General features: G+C 32.8%; 1 protein-coding gene and 1 pseudogene across 1 annotated transcript; one reads left to right on the top strand and one right to left on the bottom strand.

Moving 5' to 3' along the window:
- The first annotated feature begins 6,228 nt into the window (after nucleotides 1–6,228).
- On the top strand, nucleotides 6,229–10,905 carry LOC114379539 (annotated as a pseudogene).
- A 454-nt stretch (nucleotides 10,906–11,359) lies between these two features.
- LOC114380460 (proteinaceous RNase P 2-like) lies at nucleotides 11,360–16,400 on the bottom strand. The gene is made up of 6 exons (XM_028339531.1): nucleotides 15,338–16,400; nucleotides 14,944–15,045; nucleotides 14,630–14,805; nucleotides 13,885–14,005; nucleotides 13,141–13,209; nucleotides 11,360–11,909 (listed from the first exon to the last, which is right to left on the bottom strand). Exons 1-6 carry the CDS (start codon nucleotides 16,253–16,255, stop codon nucleotides 11,703–11,705), a joined length of 1,593 nt encoding a protein of 530 aa, XP_028195332.1. The 5' UTR covers nucleotides 16,256–16,400; the 3' UTR covers nucleotides 11,360–11,702.
- Between the last annotated feature and the right edge of the window lie 2,808 nt (nucleotides 16,401–19,208).

The raw sequence follows: 19,208 nt of genomic DNA, 5'->3' as shown, positions 1-19,208 counted from the left end.
GTCAGCCTATGAAAAAGAGACCACCACAGAACCCCCTCTCCTAGGGGTTTCATTTACTCTCTTTCTTTCACCCTCATTTCTCATTGTAAAGCTCTCATGACTATGAGTGGCTAAACCCCCTAGCTAGGGCCTGCCAGGCCTAAAAAGTCAATGATGTATGGATCATTTCAAGAGTTATCAATAAAAAGAGGATTTTCTTCCAGGTTATTTTATTTATTTACCGTTCTTTCTTTTTCATCCTGTATCTCGGACCTTACTTTCTGTTGGTCTTTAGGCCACTCGGGAGAGGGTAAAGCCTAATTAGGGGTAAGGAATGAATACTTGAATCTGTTTTAAGGGTTAGGCCACTCGAGAGAGGGTAATGCTTAATAGAACACTAAAAGGAAGAAATTATCGGGTTATCTTTTAGAGGGTTTTCCTTCCAGGTTCTTTTATCTGCTTTTCTTTCTTATTTATTCTGCATCTCAGACTTTATTTTCTGTTAGTCTTTAGTCCACTCGGGAGAGGGTAAAGCCTAATTAGGGATAAGGAATGAATGCGTGAATCGGTTTTAAGGGTTAGACCACTCGGGAGAGGGTAACACTTAATAGAACAATAAAAGAAAGAAATCATAGGATTCACATTGACCCAATGCCCATGCTTTAGCAAACATCTAGAATGTAATCTTAATGCATCTTAGTTATTGAATCTTCGCAAAGGGCATTTGGAAGATAGGTAATTAAGGTAGGCTTGTCATCATGAGGCATCAGGGGCAAGTAGATGGATAGATGTGGGGCAGAATTAGTTCATTGGTATTGATAACAGACAAATCTTAAATCCATATATTTAGGTTGATTAGACTTGTTAGGTTTTAGCGATTTTAATATATAGATTTTATTCCCTATTTTATTGTTGGTTTTTCTTATAAGTAGTTATTCCTTATTTTTCCTATTTGTTTCCTTAGAAGTAGTTATTCCTCATTTTACTCTTGGCTTTTCTTAGGAGTAGTTATCCTCTATTTAGGAGTAAGTATTTAGGCTTATTAGATTTAGACTTTAGTCTTCCTTTATTTGAATTTCGTAGAAGTGGTTATCTTTATCATATCGCAATTTAAATATTTTATCTTCTATTTTGATCTTTCAATGTTTTATCTTTTTGTTTTATCTTCTAACTTTATCTTTAAATATCTTATTTTTTCTTTTATCTTCTAATTTTATCTTTAAATACCTTATCTTTTCTTTACCTTATCTTCTATCTTTCTTTATCTTTTTATTTTAAATTCTTTTCTCTTGCTCTTAAATTGAGTTTGCATTAATCTAAGTACAAACAAAGTCCCTATAGATTCGACACTCGAACTTTCGAGAACTTTACGATTTGATACATTTGCCAACGAGTTAACACAACCACAAGTTAAAAACCTTAGTCTTTGTATTGAAAAAATACTCAAGTCTCACATTGTCTAAAAATAAAGTCAAATTAAGATATATAAATGAGCAGTAATCCTCACCCCTTGAGTTAACTTTTGGAGTTAAGTTAAACCTCTCACATTCATTCCAAGACTTTGTGTTATTTCTTTACGGGAATCTTTCAAATGGAGAAGTATGTAAAAGAAAACAAAGAAAAATATTTAGAGGGAAGGATGAGAGGAAGGGACTTGGCACCTTTCATGAGTGGGACTAGTGATTTGCCTATATATAGGCTATATGGGGTAGTTGTTCACCTGGATATCATGAATACTGCTTTTTCGGGTCATTGTGTGTGCTATGTGAAGAATTTCCAAAGCAGGTGGTTCAAGGTTGATCACAGTGTGGTATGTCTTAGTTCCCATTATTTGCATATCTTGAGAGCAAATTTCTTTGGTTCTTAATTGTAGTATGGATTTATGCTTTCCTTGGTGGTTCTTTGAATAAGATCATAAGCTAAAATGATCCTCTTTAGGTTGTTATAAGCAATGTTTAATGGCACCAATACCCACTGTAATGTCAAACTGCTGGTAATGAGTTTTGAATGTTATATCTCTTCTTCAGTTTACGCTTTGTCTAGTGAAGGTATAAATTAATTTCAACCTCATAACACCAATATTTTTAATATTAGTAGGAAATAAGGGAACTTTATAATAATACTTTTTTCCCTTCCCTGTGTTAGCGTGTGTAGGTAAAGGTTAATAAATGTTGAAAAAATCAATCATAAAATATTTTTAAAAATTGTTTAGTCGTTAGTAGAAAATTATTTTTAATGATTATAAAAATATACAAGCATTTGAAATGTTTAGTTGGATTTTTGATTTTTTTTCACAACTCACTTTTTATATTTACTTTATTCATTTTCTTGGTATGTAATTTATAGTTCACAGTACACTTCAAAAGTTTATTTTATTGGTGATTTGTAAATATCTCATAATCCCTAATGTTGATTGAAGGAATTTAAGCAATGGTGGAGTTGTTCTTTTGTCCCCCAAACATAATGGCAATTTTAAGTGTTCTTCTGGCCACATCGAATAAATACTAAATAGTGTTAGTATCTCCTTTGATTTTTGTTTCAAAATATCCCTCCCTATCTCACAAATTCTTTTTGCAGTTCATTTGTAGCAAAACTTATGAGTTGAGTCTGGAAAGTAACTTTTGGAATTTGCCTTCTTCCCTTCAATATTTTGTTTTGGGAATATCCTTTCCTAATATCTGCAAACTGAAATGAATATATATGCCAGTTATGTTTTTGAGCAATACGCCAATAGCTGAAGATGCAGTTTATTTTAAGTATAAGAATATCTTGATAAATTCCAACTTTGGTATTAGATTCTTCTCATATTGCTCTGTTTAGCAAACTGTGCAATGGACCAATTTTTGCAGTTAATTTGAGTCTTATTTTTTTTTCCTCATGTTTTATATTATATTAGATGCTTTTTGTTTCCTTTTGTTCCTGTTTTTTTACCTTTTAATCGAATGATGGAAATTAGGTTTTTTTTCTATAGCTAGGATTAATCATACATCATTTATTTAGAAAACCTCCATTTCTATTACTCGAAATTATGTGATTATTTTATGAAATGGTACAAGAAAGTTGAAAAGCTTGATGAATGTTGAGTTATCAAATGGAACATGTAATTGTACCCTTCAAAGCATCTCTAGCATCTCTTTTGCTCTGCCACTTTTACATAAATGAAATGTCATTTTTCAGAAAGAGAATATATCAAAGGCAACGTGTGCATCTACTCATTGTGTTGTTCTGTCTTGATGATTTTCTTCTTTCCTCATTTTCAATATAAAGTAATACTGTGGCCGCATCAAAAGTTGTGATCTTAACCGATGCGAATGTGGACCACAAGAAACTGTCGGCAACAGTAGGTTCATCAAAATAGTGGACAATATTTTTATACGGTGGCGCTTGACTTGATTAATTTATTTAAAGGGCACAACAACTAGGATCAGATTGTATTTAGATTCATATACTCTTAGTTGTACGCACCTCACTTTTAGGGAATTGTATACTTTTTTGGATTGATTTGTATTTGTTTTCTGCACACTTAATCTTTAAGTATTTTGCATTTGAGATTATAGGATTGTGTATCCCCTAGATCAGATCATATTTCGATCCTTACACATTAGGCCTTTAAGCATCTTATGTTTGACGTTAATGGTTGTGGATCCTCCTAAATTGATTTGTGTCTCGATCCACAAGTTTCTTTACAGGATCTTAGTTGATCACTACCTTATTACATTAAGCAGCTCATTCTAATTTGGGTCTAGGACGCATGTATTTTGGATGCAACCACTTGTGTTTTTCTTTGGTTAAAAGTTAAGCATACATTTAATATGTAAAAATCCTTGATATTTTGACTCTTTATGGTTTAATAGTTTTTAAAAAATATTTACCTAGTTTTTTTCTCTTGAAAATGCTTATTTTTTTTCTTGAAAATTTTGTGATGACCTTATATTATATATATAATGAATATCATAGCCATATACTACTTATACTTCTACCTTTTGATTGATAAAAAGAGTAAAATTATATCATGTCGCCACGAGTTTTTTGAGGGTTTGAATATAGCATGTTTAATGTTCATTGTAATTTGTAGGCAATTTTTATTTTCATGTTTGTATCGTTATCACAACATTCATTGTTTGAGATTGTTAGTAACCATCTTCACAGGTACGAATGTCTTTCATACTTTTTTGAAATTCTTTTTTGTTTCAAATGCTTTTATAACTTGTTTTATTTGATTAATGACTATTGTTTTATGTACAAGTTATGTTTATTATGAGTGAATCTTAGTTTTCTATTTGAGATTCAATACAATGATTCTTCTGGACAGTTTAGATTAATCGTTGTATTGAATCTTGAATTATTTGTTTAAACAGTTTGGGAAAAGTCTTTTTTTATAGTAGGTTTATACGTATAGGTTAACTTTATTTTCTTAAATTTGATGAAATTTTAGTATAGTGCATTTCACTTTATTCTCTCGGTGCATACTTGATTGTGGTGGAATTCATGTCACCGCTTTCATTTCGTGTACTTGGAGATCAATGCGAAATACTGTCAAAATTTCGTCAAATTTCCTTGCACAATAAGCCTGACAACTATTTGAAAGAAATTATTAACAAGTCAGTTGTAATTTGTAAGACATATATTTTATCATTAGTATTTGACATCAATATTTTAATTGTACAATATGCATGCATGTTTCTCTTAACCAATGCTTTGAAGGAATTCAACAATAGTCAAGAAAGTAAATCTAAGACTACTGCTAAATGAATTCCAGTTAAAGTAAATCATTTAAACAATGTTTAATGCCTTAAAAATTACATTTTATTATTGTGTACACTAATTTTGGGTTAACTTTGAATATATGAATATCTTATTAAATTTAGTGCAATAAGCAAAGAGGAAGCACTAAGTGCGGCTATTACGTGATGTGTTGGATGTCAATGATAGTCCTAAAAGGTTTCAAAGATAATTGAGAAGTGATAATTGTTTACTTCAAACCTAATTTCATTTGTTATAGTTGTTATTATTTATAATGGTTAACTTATGTTTTATTATATCATGTGCTGAGACAAGAGCATTGGAACTAGAGTGAATAAAGACAATTCGCATTCAGAGGGCAAGATGTTTTCTTAGAGTTAAAAATGAAATATTAAGTGTTTAAGGAATTTTACAATTGTAGAGTTATATTTAATTAGCTTAAGTTATAGATGATTCTATGTATTGACGTTATTATTTTCATTATTTTAACTATTTCTTTTAATTGATAGTAATTATTCGATAATAGTATAAAAATTGTATTACCTGAAAACAGTTTGGACTGGTTCTATTTTTCAATTTGCAGATTTTGGTAATATTAAAAAAATAGATAGAATATTAAAAAAAATTACAAAAACAACATTAATTTTTCTAAAAACCAATATTGTGGTACAAAAAACAACATCAATTTTTCTTAAATCAATGCTATGGTGCAAAAAACAATATCAATTTTTAAAAAACCTGATTTTGTGGTGCAGAAAACAACATCAGTTTTTTTTCTTACAACTGATATTGTGGTGCAGAAAACAACATCGATTCACAATATCAATTTTTCTTAAGACTGATGTTGTGATGCACTTACAGCATCGATTTTGTTAAAAATGAATATTTTTTCATCAACACATTGATTTTCAAGAAAATGATATTGTCTAGTGAATTTTAACATTGATAATTTCAATATCAATTTATAATTGATATTAAAAATTCTTAATAACTAATTTTAAAAACTTTTTTTTTCAGTAGTGATAGCATTTTTCTTAGCCATGGAATCTAAAAAAACAAAGTAAATTAAGTTGATTTTTTCTAGAAGAGTAAATTAGATTGATTGTATGGCGGTATCTATCACTGTCATTTCTTTCTTTTTGTTTATTACCCGCATGCCCCTTGAAATCCCCAACCGCTAAGCTTCAGTGTTGCAGAAAATACGCAACAATATTGATTAAGCATTTATATTTGCATTTGCAGACATAATATGGTAGCTATCTTTAGGTTCAACGTACTGTTGAGATAATGTAGAAAACCTTGTCACAATCACCGATTTTTTACCAACATAATTTAGTTGACACGTGAGGTATTGGAGGTGGACAGATCGAGCATAAAGCGTGATTCACATTTCAGAGTTAGGAACAATTAATGGGTATGCCATAATAGGTAATTGCATTGCCATTTGATATTTCCTTTATATGGTAACTAAATTAATATATGTCTACAAATAGATACTACAGGGTATCACCATATGGGCATATTACATTTAATCAAAAGTATTGTGTCGTATTGTTTGGTTAAAGTTCACTTAGAAATCCTTCGCCCTCTCATAATTTTATCTCCAATGGAATTGGGAAGCATAATGCACTTCCTTCAAGATAAGACCATTTTAGTCACTGGTGCCACTGGCTTCCTCGCAAAAAGTCTATCCCTTTCTTTCTATCTATCTAAGCTTGCTTATTGTGCTTGCATGATACTAAGCTATATATCTTGTTACCATGCATTTCCTTGTGTGTTTTTGCAGTTTTTGTGGAAAAAATATTGAGAGTTCAACCAAATGTGAAGAAACTTTACCTTCTTTTGAGAGCCAGAGATACTGAATCTGCTACTCAACGTTTACATGCTGAGGTGAATGTACAAAGATTTACAACTATTAATATTTTTTTCAGTCATCAAGAATTTAGAATACATCATATATCAAAACCTAACTTTACCGAATTTGGCTATACGTAAGGTAACTAACCGCAGGCACAAAATCTCTAATGTATTTAGAATGATGACTGATATACACTTCGCACTTCTGTGTATCAATCATTGTATTAATAATTATTATTTTTATTTTTCTTATTTCTCTTTTTCTTTCTAAGAGTTTAATTATGTTAATATATTTGGTGTCCAGTGATTATTTTTCATATATTTAATGTGAGATTAAAGATTCGCCAACTAGTTTCAACTCACAATTGCCACACATATAAATAAGGCCAGGGTAATGATAAACATCCACCCCATTTTAAAATGAATTGGTGGAAAGAAAAGAGAAATAAAAATGAAAATGAAGGGAAAAAAGTAATGTAATTGAAAACGAGAAAGTAAAAAAAAATTAATAGGATGAAAATGAGATGAAGAAAAAAAAAGTGTCTCCTATTTTCCTATAAATAATATATTTTCACCAACAAATGACCTAGTCTACACAAATTTGCGAGTAATTTTGTTATTTTAACTGATATATGATTTTTGGGTGTTAAGTAAAAAGTAAGAAAAAAATTGAATGGACAACAGAGATTTGATAGGTATAATAGATAATCAAATTAAATGCTATTAGTTAACACCTAGTTAGAGAGGTGTGATGATATACATTAAACTATATTATAACTAATATTAAATGTAAGCAGGTGATATATGATAGGAACAGAGATAAAGAAAAATAATAACTATATATCATCACTAAAGTGATATTAATATCATCTCAAAAGTTCCCCTATCACACACCTAATATATTTTTACAGCATTTTTAATGATGTTTTAAATCAGTATGTCTGATATTTGATCACGCTATTATATATATTTTCCTCTGTAGATCATAGGGAAGGACTTATTTAGATTGCTGAAGGAAAAACTGGGTACAAGATTCAATTCCTTTGTGTCAGAAAAGTTGGCCGTAGTGCCTGGGGACATTTCTCAAGAGGACTTGAATTTGGAGGACCCAATTCTAGGGGAAGAGCTTTTCAATCAAACAGATGTTATAGTTAATTTAGCTGCAACAACTAACTTTGATGAAAGGTATATATTCAAGGTGATATAATTTTAAAACCATATATATTGTGTGTCTCTATGTTCACATAATTTACAAATAGTATTTTATTTCTCAATAGTTAAAATGACATTTTTTTTATTTTTTCTCTTATGTCTGATAAATGCAGATATGATATTGCATTGAGTATAAATACATTAGGAGTTATGCACGTGTTGAGCTTCGCCAAAAAATGTGTCAAACTAAAAGTGCTAGTCCACGTATCAACAGGTTAGTATATATGCATGCCCATGATAATTAAAATTATAACTGATTCAAATCTCACATTCAATATTCCAAATGATTCTCTCATCAAAATAAAATACAGACCCAATAGATGGGGCTGATCAGATGGCAATACAGTATCTGTGATTGTGGAGATGATTTGGGTTCAATTTATGTAAAATTCATCTTTGGATAGGAGAAAAAACTTTAAATGTGTATAATCTCATAACCGACTTGAACCACAGTTTTTTTTAGGATATATCGAGATCCTACCATTTGAGCCAAAGGTTATGATTATCTTAATTATCAAAAAATATATATTCAGTATTCAAATGCATTTGAATCCACTTATATAACAATGGGGCAATTGCCCCACAAAATTTTAAAAATTTCTTAATATAATATACATATGTAATTATAAATTATCCCCATAATATGAAATGTAAAATAAAAATTTAATTTATAACATAAGTTTGTTCCAACAAATTTATTTATATCAATATTGTTCTCACTACATAAAAAATTTCTTGATGCGTCAATATATATATATGTGTGTGTGATTTTTCATAAATTTATTTATGTCATTGTAGATGCCAATTTTGCCTCAAGGTTATTGCAACAAGTAATTATATTAGGATCACGTGTTTCATGTACGTACTCTTTGCGAGATAATGCTTATAAAATATACAATATGAAGATTGTAGCATCAATATTGTGTCCACCTTGTTGACATAACTAGTGTTTAATTACGATAGAGTGGGAACTATGCTAAATTTATCATAAACTCTAGCTTGAATTTGCCGTGAGACTATATAAGCCATTATGTCCATGGAATTTCTTGAGTAAAATTTCCGAGAATTTCTTTATTGCTATATATGTTGCAGCTTATGTATGTGGAGAAAGAGAAGGACTCATACTAGAGGATCCACATCACTTTGGTGTGTCACTAAATGGAGTGCCCGGACCAGACATTGATATGGAAAAGAAAAAGGTGGAGGACAAATTGAATCAGCTTAGAGTGGAAGGAGCCACAGAACATGATATTGAATTGGCCATGAAGGACTTGGGTACTCAAAGGTTTGTTCTAATTATTGTACTACTTCCCAATAGCCAATTAACTTCCCTGGCCACTTATTCATTTTTTCAAAAAGCAGTATCAACTAATTAATGTTGAGAAATTTACAATTTTATGTGTTTTGCAAAAATTATTTGGTTTCTTGCAACATTTTCCCTTTTAACAATTACGAAAAACTGAATATTAGAGCAACCATGTATGGATGGCCAAACACGTACGTCTTTACAAAGGCAATGGGAGTAATGCTTGTAGGAACTACAAAGGGAAACATGAACGTTGTAATTGTACGTCCCACAATGGTTACTAGCACTTACAAAGAACCTTTCCCTGGTTGGATTGAAGGTTTAAGGTAAATCATCGATCACATCTCTTATTGTGTCCACGCATATATGTAGTTTCGATTATCCACACCATCTTATGTTCCCTTGGCTCGACTTCCTAGAAATTAGTTAAGTGGCATTTAGAAATGGAAACACAACCAAAATTTTCTCATCTGATCGAGATTTTCTTACAGAACCATAGACAGCATAGTTGTTGCTTATGGTAAAGGAAAACTAGTATGCTTCCTTGCGAATCTTGAGGCAGTTTTTGACGTGGTAAGTCACTAAATAAACCCTTTTCTTCTTTTATTGGTGCTAAGAAAAATAAGTGGATATGTATATATTAATGCTGAGTTTGATATAGATACCGGCTGACATGGTGGTGAATGCAATGCTAGTGGCCATGGTGGCTCATGCAAATCAACCTAGTGATATCATATATCATTTGGGTTCCTCTGTTGTAAATCCAGTTATGTACCTTAATCTTCGAGACTATAGTGTAAGATATTTCACAGAAAAACCTTGGATAAACAGGGATGGAAAGCCCGTCAAGGTTGGCAAATTTACCATATTGAGAAACATGGATAGCTTCCGCAAATATATGTACATTCGTTACCTGCTTCCCTTAAAGGTTACTTCAAAATTCAAATCCTTAATTTCTATAATTAAGTCACATAGTTTCTTAGCTTTAATTTTCATGCAATCATTCAGAAGTCACAAGTAACAATATCATGTGGATGTGAACTTTACTTGAGCTTATTATAACATTTTTTAAGGCAACAATATGTGCTTAATTAATATATTGTTTGCATTTAATAGGGACTAGAGCTTGTCAATGCAGCTTCATGCCAGTATTTTCAGAAAATGTATCTTGACTTCAATCGAAGATCCGTACTGTCTTGCGATTGGTTGAACTTTACAAGCCTTACTTGTTCTTCAATGGGGTGTAAGTTAATTATTAGCAGCCAATAAATAAGATATTGAAGAACTTGTTTAACGGCAATATTCACTATCTCATGATAGTGCTTGTTTTGCACACAGATTTGATAATACGAATACAGAAAAGTTATTATCATCGGCAAGACAAGGTGGGGTAGAGACCGAATTGTTTTACTTTGACACAAAAATGATTGATTGGGAGGACTATTTCATCAATATTCATTTTCCTGGGATCATCAAGTATGCCTTCAAGTGATGCCTAATTACATACTTTGCAGAAGCCCTTTTAGAGTTTATCATATGAAGCTTGAATTTGTTGTATTCAAATTGGTGCTGGCGAGTTTATATGTTGATCTATTACAAATTATTGAATTTAACCTTATAGCTGTAAGTGTTTGATATATGGAGCGAATATTTCGTCCTGGGTTCAAAAATGACACTATACTCTGTTCTTTAGTTCCTTGTCCATGATTGGATTATATATACGGAGTTAAGGAGACACACCCAGGGGCGTTAAATTCGCTAGTTTATCTGTTTCCTTTTTGTTTTCAATATCAATAACAATCTATAACAATTTCCTTTGGCAACAGGCACTGATTAAGCCATTAAAATTCAAAAATAGAAAGAAAGAAAAAAATATTACAGTTTCTATTAAAAAATACTTATTTATGATTAACCTTTGACTCAAGTTCTTTAATAATCGGAAGTTCTTTATTACGTAAATAAACTCCTTAATCAACTTTATCATAATAAGCTCTTTAATTTGTTAAAACAATTTTCTTGATTAAATTTATAATGTAAACTCTCATCATAAAAAATTGTCAAATAAACGTTTAACAAAACTGTTTGCCTGAAATAGTCCTTATCCATGATTTTGCTACTTCTTGAAATAATTTTAAATATACTAAATGGACTCAAACATATGCAAAAGAAAACTAATTCACGCTAATTAACAAAGTTGTTTAACATCGTACAATTTTACTAATTTCATTTAAAAAATAAGTTTAGTTGTTGAACGTTTAGTTCTTGAACAAAATAACAAACTTTATAATTGGACTAGTTGAAGATTATTCATTCATTGGATAGAGTCCATCGGAAGGTTAAGTATCGGCCACTATAACCACTACCCGCTTTGGAACCATGACTGAAACCCCCCACACAACCTCTGACATAATTACAACAATGAGATTAAACAGTATAACTTACTGTGGGTCTGTTGGGAGTGGTTAAAAATGTACCCTTTTAATTAGCTTACAATCATTTGTAGAAGCTTAATAACCGCAAGGTTGCTGCCGTTTATCTTGCCACCAGTAACCCCAAAGCAATCAAAGGACAAGCCAAACAAAGGGCAAGCCCATGGAAAAATTTATCATGAAGGAGGAGACCTCTCTTTTCTTTTACCAGTGACAGAAGTGGCATTGTTTTCATCGACTTGGGAATCCAAGCTACTAACACCATTAGAAACAGTAGCAACAACATCATGACCACATGGCCGGGTAATGCAGAGCCAACATCTCGTAGACTCACAGCTAGTGCCTGGTGCTAGGGGTACATGCCAATAACCTTTTTCCGATTCCTGAAACAAAAAAAAAAATCACATTTTATACAATAACAGAATTTAGAAACAGTAGTAAAGAAACAAAGTAGTTCTGAATTTGATAGAGGCATAGAATACAAAACATTTTAGATGCTAAAGTATTTAGGATTTTTATGTTTGCAAAGGCAGTTTTAGATGCTTTGGCATGTATAATGCTAATGCTCTTTTACATCTGGTCTGGTTGCACTTAGCAATCTTTAGATATCCAACTTGAATTTCTAAATATATACCTTTACCAATTTCTAAATTATTTTTGTAATATGAAACTAATTAAGAGGTAAAATTAGCGCTGAGCGAAAAAAAAAAAGAGGTAAAATTAGCAATTCATAAAAAAGGCGATAACAACTCGTGCTCAAGCATCTTGAGATTCCTATGGGTTTGAAAGGGCATCACATGTCCACACACATTGGTTGTTTGGGTTGAAGAAAAGGCATTTGAGGTATCTATGGTTAAGCCATGCCGTAGTAATTGAGAATAACTTCTCTCTGTTTCGTCACCAATTTTAGGAAACACATAAAACTGTCATCACAAAAACATCTCACCCTGATGCCTGAAAGACAGACTAAAGTCTCTTTCACAACTTATATGTACATTAGAGGTAAAAAAAATTAAGAATATACTCAGGCCTCACTTTATCAAATGACAATACAAATCTCCTGCTAATAACCAAAATACGAGAAATGAACCTAGAGTCTAGAGGGAAGATGGTAGACCAATTGTGTCTCCGGCCAAATAGTAGGAAGATATATGCTGGAATGCCTATGAAAATGGTTGAGGTGGCAGGGCCTAGTGGGTGTTAGTTACTTTGTAACATCCTGAAGGCATAGAAGAATGAAATTGATTAGTTAGGGGTGGTTAGTTAAGAGGAGAGGTGGGAATGATTACTCTCTTCAAGCTGTAAAGCTGAGGGCATACTGGCATAGGTGTATTATCTGTAGGAGCTTTGCTTGGGAAAAGTATAGTAGCCTCTTTCGCATTTCTGTTTTTCATCCCTTCTTCTATGATCTATTTATATTTTGAAACTTACACCGACTAAATACAATAGAATCCGTTTACTCTCAGTCTTCAATATTGGGTTCCTAAGTCCTAACTTCCAATCATCTCCCCTCAAATACCAAAAGATCAAAATACTAAGCTGTCACACAGAAAAGAATACTAAGTTTCTAACACATTCTCAGCAGGAACAGTAGAATGGCACTACATGCATTACCTGGATGACCAATGAATATGATGGTGGCATCTGAAGTTTTAGGTTTCCTTTCACAAAAGTGTAGTGAACCTGTACATAAAAAAAATAAAAAATAAAAATGTGTCACAAAAGCAAGGGCATGCTAGATAAATCTTAAACACCCTACAGATCAGATTTCGGACTATACACAGTTAAACAGCCTACAGATCAGATTTCGGACTGTATATAAAAAAAATAAAAAATAAAAATTTGTCACAAAAGCAAGGGCATGCTAGATAAATCTTAAACAGCCTACAGATCAGATTTCGGACTATACACAGTTGAACATTGAAGGCTCCAATGGGAAACAATTACTGCTATGTCAAACATTGGAGATGTACTAAAGGTAATAAAAAATATCCCTGTTTCTCAAACGGCTTGAAACAGATCAAACTTTTTTTCTCTCAAAAATTCACTCCCTGCCCCTCTAAAAAATCCTAATCCCACAGGAAAAAAGCAACAAGAGTACAACAAAATTTAATGAGCACAAAATCATAAGAACGGAATAAAAACTCTCCTGAACTGACATTAGAGTAAACAATTTCAGAAAAATGTAGAAGAGTAAAAGTGCCCAAACAGGTCGCAGAGATGTAATAAAATTTGAAAACTTAAATTTATAGGGAAAAGAGTTCCCATACAGGACCCATTTTAAATTGTGAACAAACAACAAGTCACTCATAATGATAGAGTAAGAAAATCCAGAAAAATAAAAAAAATAAAAATTGCCTGATGTCTTTCTTTCCACTGGTTAAAAAAGTTGCTTCCTATCAGTTCAAATATGTGATCTCGCATTTCATCATTTGTCACAAGCAAGCACCTAAGTTTTACTGCAGCAAAGAGCCAATACCTGAAACCCAGAAGATTAATACAAGTACATCAGTGCCAAACAGAGAAAAGATTATAACAAATTCATGAAGAACACCAGAAGGAATTTTGACTAAATTAACTATCAACTATTTGAACCTTAAATGATACGACCAGTTACATTTTAGTACTTTAAAAAAAACTTAGCTTTCGTTTAGTCCTTCTCAGTTATTCAAGTCTGAGTTCACTTTAATCCCACCAATAGCTTCATCTGTCTGATGCAGAAAAGCATCATATATGGCACATCAAATGTGAATCAAATCTCATGCAAGATGCTATATATTGCATAGATGACTTGATAAACTGAAGTTCTGAAACTGCATGCTTTAATTTAGAGTCTTTGACCAACATGAAAACAAATGCATACACTCACAACTGAATACCAAATAATAATTTAATCCCAATTAATAATAATAGTAAATAAAGAAATAAATAAACAAAAATTAAGGGCTCAAGAGAAACTAATTGTTTTAAAACCAAATAATAAAATATCATTTAGGCATGTACAGTAAAGAAACAGTCAAACAGTTCAAGAAACAATGCTATGGTCCTAAGATTAAAAGTGAAAAACAAATGCAAAGCCTAAGACATTTATTTGGAAATTTACCAATCATCATTGGATCCATTTGGAGTTGTATACAGTGCACCATTATTCATCCACTCCTCCACCAGTCTTCTGCTAGAAGGATTTTCCATCAGCCCTCTTAGACGCTTGTTGTGCAGCACAACAAGCGGCCATTTCTTCCCACTCCGATTGTACAGTTCTTTCACAACATCATCAAGCTGCACTATTAGAAAATCAACAATACAAACACAATTAGCTGCATAAGCAATAAAGCTTAATTACCATAAAAGAGCAAAAGTTTACATAAGTTGTTCAGACAGTTAAGGTAAAGAGACTCTATAACTTAGGCATACAACCTGAGAAATGCTAAATCCGCCATCTGCAAAATTTTGTTGGTAGAGCCCAATATTTGCTCCATCCACTATAGCTTCATAAGAGGCATGCTTTTCAAGCCAGGCCTATAAGGATCAAAGAAAAGCATCAAAACCAAGCTATTATACCTAGACTAATAACAATAATAAGAGTAAATAGTATATGCATTGATATTTGATGGTGTAAAAGGTTTTGTACACATTCATCCAATAAGTTTGTTGATTTCAACAATAACTATCTTAAAATTCATGCATACTATGATTTCTGATTGATAGACACTCAGACAATGCATAAAAATTAAACTCAAATAATAACATATCATCATTCATGTCATTTAAAATTGTGTCACATTGCTGTGAATGGAGAGATCAACCACACCTGAAATTCACTAAAATTGGCCTTGACCTCTCGTTCAAAGGCCAAGGCAGCAACAGACCCTGCAAACTTCTCCCTCTCCGCGTCATCAATATCAACACAAACCAATTGCTCCCCGCAACAACAACAATGTCCATCAGCACCAACACTCGTTCTGCTCACAACCCAATCCCCTTTCCCAACCCATCCCTGACCATGCCACCCTCCCCCGTTCCTCAAAACTCCCTCTTTAACTTGCCCGGCCTCGAATTCCACCTCGCCAACCTCAGAGGACTTGCTGCCACGAAACCACTCCTCAATAACCACCGCAGAGGACTCACTAACACACCTCACAGAGCTTCTAAGCTTATGCAAATACTCATACACCTTATCCGCTCTACCACACCGCGCACTCACCTTCAAAAGCGCCGCGACTTCCGCCTCCTCCAGGCTCACTCCAACCCCACTCATATGCTCCTCCACCTCGTAGGCCTTATCCGCGTCAAGCATTTCACAGAAACAGAACAGAGCAGGATCGTAGGTTCGCAGCCTCGGCAAAGCGTTGTTGTAGTTCTTGCCCATGCTCTTCACCAAGTCGAAGGCGTAACCGGCGTCGCCTTTCGCCGCGGCGAGGCGCGCGACGGCGGTGACGGTGGCCTCGTTGGGGAGGACGGCGAGGGCGGACATGTGGCAGAAGGCGCGGAAGCCGTAATCGAGGGCGGTGGATTTGAGGGAGGGGTCGGCGACGGAGTTGGAGCAGAGGTAGAGGAGGGCGTTGAAGTGATGCTGGTTGAGGCGGGTGTTGTTCGAAACGGCGTCGTCATAGAGGGATATGGCGCCACGGAGGTCCTTCGCCTTGGAACATGTGTTGAGCTCGAATTGGAACTTGGCCTCAGGGTTTTGGCTGCCTTTCTTCTTCTTCTTCTTGTTCGAGTGCTCCATCGAAGGGTCAGATTCGGAAGTTTTGCTGTGAGGATTTGCAGGGTTTAGTTAGTTTAAACCCTAGATGGCGGTTTTTTCTTTTCTGTGGCAGTTACTCGTGATTGGGGCCCAAAAACCATGGGCTTGCTCTTCTGCCCAAACATGGATATGGAGTTAGACTGACAATGTACTTGTTAGTTGTGGCAACTAGTGTATTCACCGATCTGTTTAGTTTGAACATGGGAAAAAATAAAATTTAAACTAATTGATTTTAACTGGTTTAAATTTAAGAAATTTTTTTGCCTAACTCGAATCAAATCAATCTAATGTTAAATGGGTTTGTTCGATTCAAGTTATCGGATACCGATCAAACAATTAAAAATAACAATTTTATCCCAAAATCAATAAATAATGTTGTGATAAAAGAATGTAAACAATATATTTGCATGTAAAATTGATTTACACCAACTAAATAATAGTATAAATTAGCAATAATAACATATGATTAATTGATTATATTAAAAAAATAATTGATGGTTGGTTATGTGAGACACTCTAAGGACAAATCAAAACTCAATGAAAAGATACAAAAGACACAATAATAAGTAAGTTTAAGTATCAAAAAATTAATAGAAATAATAATAAATATATAATTGATTTGGTTTAGGTTTGGGAAGTATCTACCCATTATCCAAATCAATCAACATTGAGTTTCAATTAATTTGGTTTGGGTTAAAGTCTAATTGAAAAAAAAATTCAAACCAATTTATTTGGTGCTGTTTAGATTATCAAGTTCTTTAAATTCATTGATAAACACTCTTTAGACATGCTTGTAAATCAAGTCAAATCAAACTTTTAATAGGTAAATCAGTCAAATTCAAACAATATATTTTTAATAAACTTAACTCAACCTAATACATTTCAATCTCTAAATGGCATGTTTTGAATCACATTGAAAATAAATGAATCACATTTAGAATATAAAAATTAGAATTATTAATGTTGGAAGATCACATTAAAAACATAGAAAATCTCATTCAAAACATGAAACTAAACAAGCTATAAATATATCTCCCTTATTTGTTTATAAATTGACAAAATGAATCATACTCTAATATTATAAAATAATATCATTCAATTATAAATCATCATATTTAAATAAGATTAGGGTGATGTACCAAGATTTTTAACCAGATTAATCTATCCTTCACATCTTTACAGTGCACCCTCTCTGGCATATATTTTATTCCTCCCAGATATGCACAGTATCTCCTATCCAAATCTCCAGCCAGTCTCCGTCCCGGTTCCGCTGCGTTTGAGTCTCCGTCGTGGCTCTACCGCCATCGCGACTCCATCTCCATGGTGACTCTCTCTCCCGTTCTTCATCCTCTTTTCTTCTCTCTTCGCTAGAATCATCGTCGATTGCGACCACGGCGAACGACGACAGTGGTCGGGTCTAGATATGCTCCAAACGCTGCATCCTTATTGGCCCTGTCACCAACGTCAGTCTCTAGTGATCACGGCGATTGGTGCTGGGTTCGCGAGTTTGGTTTCGACGAGACAAATTTGTGTTTATGAGATTCGTGTGCCATTTGCTTCCATAGCTGATTTTAATCGAGTTTGCTTTTGATTCCATATATTGTAATGTCTTCCTTGGTGCATATGGATGCCCATAAATGTCATCAAATCAAGGACCCTCATAAACTATTCGATAGGATTCTTGAGAGGGATGTGATTCATTTGGTTGTCTTGGTTCATATCTAATGGTGTTTTCTGCTACTGTATGTTCAATGAAATTTCTTTAGTAAAAGTTGTATTTAATTTTACTTATATTTTCTAGTAGAAATCAGATTTGCACTTTGAAGCCAAATAACTTGGTACGTATTTTTTCCCGAAATATTACCATAATCTTAACGCCAATGATGTTTTTCATGTGCAGTATTGTGAAGATCGAAAATATATTATGGGGATGGTGCAAAACATAACTAAAACGCCGCTGCCAAAATTGCCTTCGGCAACGGTGAACGGTAGTCGGCGGCGAACGGTTGTCCGCGGCGGTGAATAGTTGTTTGGGCATGAAGAGAGAGTTGTGGGAAGATGCATGGTATAACCTATTAAAATTGATTAACTTAACGACTACATTTTCTTGTCCACCCTAGCCTTGGCCTCATACTTAATGGGTTGGTTTTATTATGATTTTAATTATTTTTTTTTTACCAATCTGAACAGCACCATTATGGTTAAGATAAAGCTGGTTTTGTTCGAGTCCTTCACTTGCAATAAAAAAATATTATATTTTCAAATTTTTAATAATGCACTATTTTTATAGACTTGTATTATATATTAATCCTATATAAGAAATTTGTTCTTTAATAATTAAATATTTATTTTATTTAGTAATAATTTTATGTCATTATCACTTCATATATCTCATTAATTTATTTACAAAGCATAATAAAAAAAATATGATCAAATTAAAATATTTGGTAATTTATACTGATTAAGATCATAAGAAGATCAAAATGAATGAAGCTAGAAGGGAAAAAACAAAAGAAACAAGAAAAATTAAGTGATAAAGTCTAAAATGCATTATTTAAAATTTAAAAATAATTAACCGATCGAGTCACTAGGTAGGTTTAGGTTGAAAAATTAACTCAAGAACACAAACCAATTATGATTAGTTGGATTTGCAGTGAAAGAAGTCAATTAACCGAAATAATTTAATTGGTTTGATTTTTGTTGTCGGATTCATTGAGTCAATGTAAACTGATGAACACATTTGATAGAAAATGTGAAGAAAAAGGATGTGGAAGTGTGATGGAAAATAATTTAAGAGTACAAATATAATTTGTATATATCCAGTATTTGAATATATATATAAAAGTTTGAACGCAACGCTATAAAACCTTTTCTTTCAAATTTATAAGCACTTTGTGGTCAAGTTATAAACAATGATCGAAAGATCATTTCCATC

This window comes from Glycine soja, chromosome 12 (assembly GCF_004193775.1).
Source record: "Glycine soja cultivar W05 chromosome 12, ASM419377v2, whole genome shotgun sequence".
NCBI lineage: Eukaryota > Viridiplantae > Streptophyta > Magnoliopsida > Fabales > Fabaceae > Glycine > Glycine soja.
The sequence above is the reverse complement of the archived record's forward strand: the minus strand, read 5'-3'. Positions and strand labels throughout refer to the sequence as shown.

Excerpts from the sequence above, each read along its gene's own strand:
- LOC114380460 (XM_028339531.1), bottom strand. The coding sequence starts at position 16,255 with ATGGAGCACTCGAACAAGAAGAAGAAGAAGAAAGGCAGCCAAAACCCT. Across the intron at positions 15,046-15,337 it reads CCAATTTTAGTGAATTTCAG|GCCTGGCTTGAAAAGCATGC; the intron begins GTGTGGTTGATC and ends TGATCCTTATAG. Across the intron at positions 14,006-14,629 it reads AATGGATCCAATGATGATTG|GTATTGGCTCTTTGCTGCAG; the intron begins GTAAATTTCCAA and ends TCTGGGTTTCAG.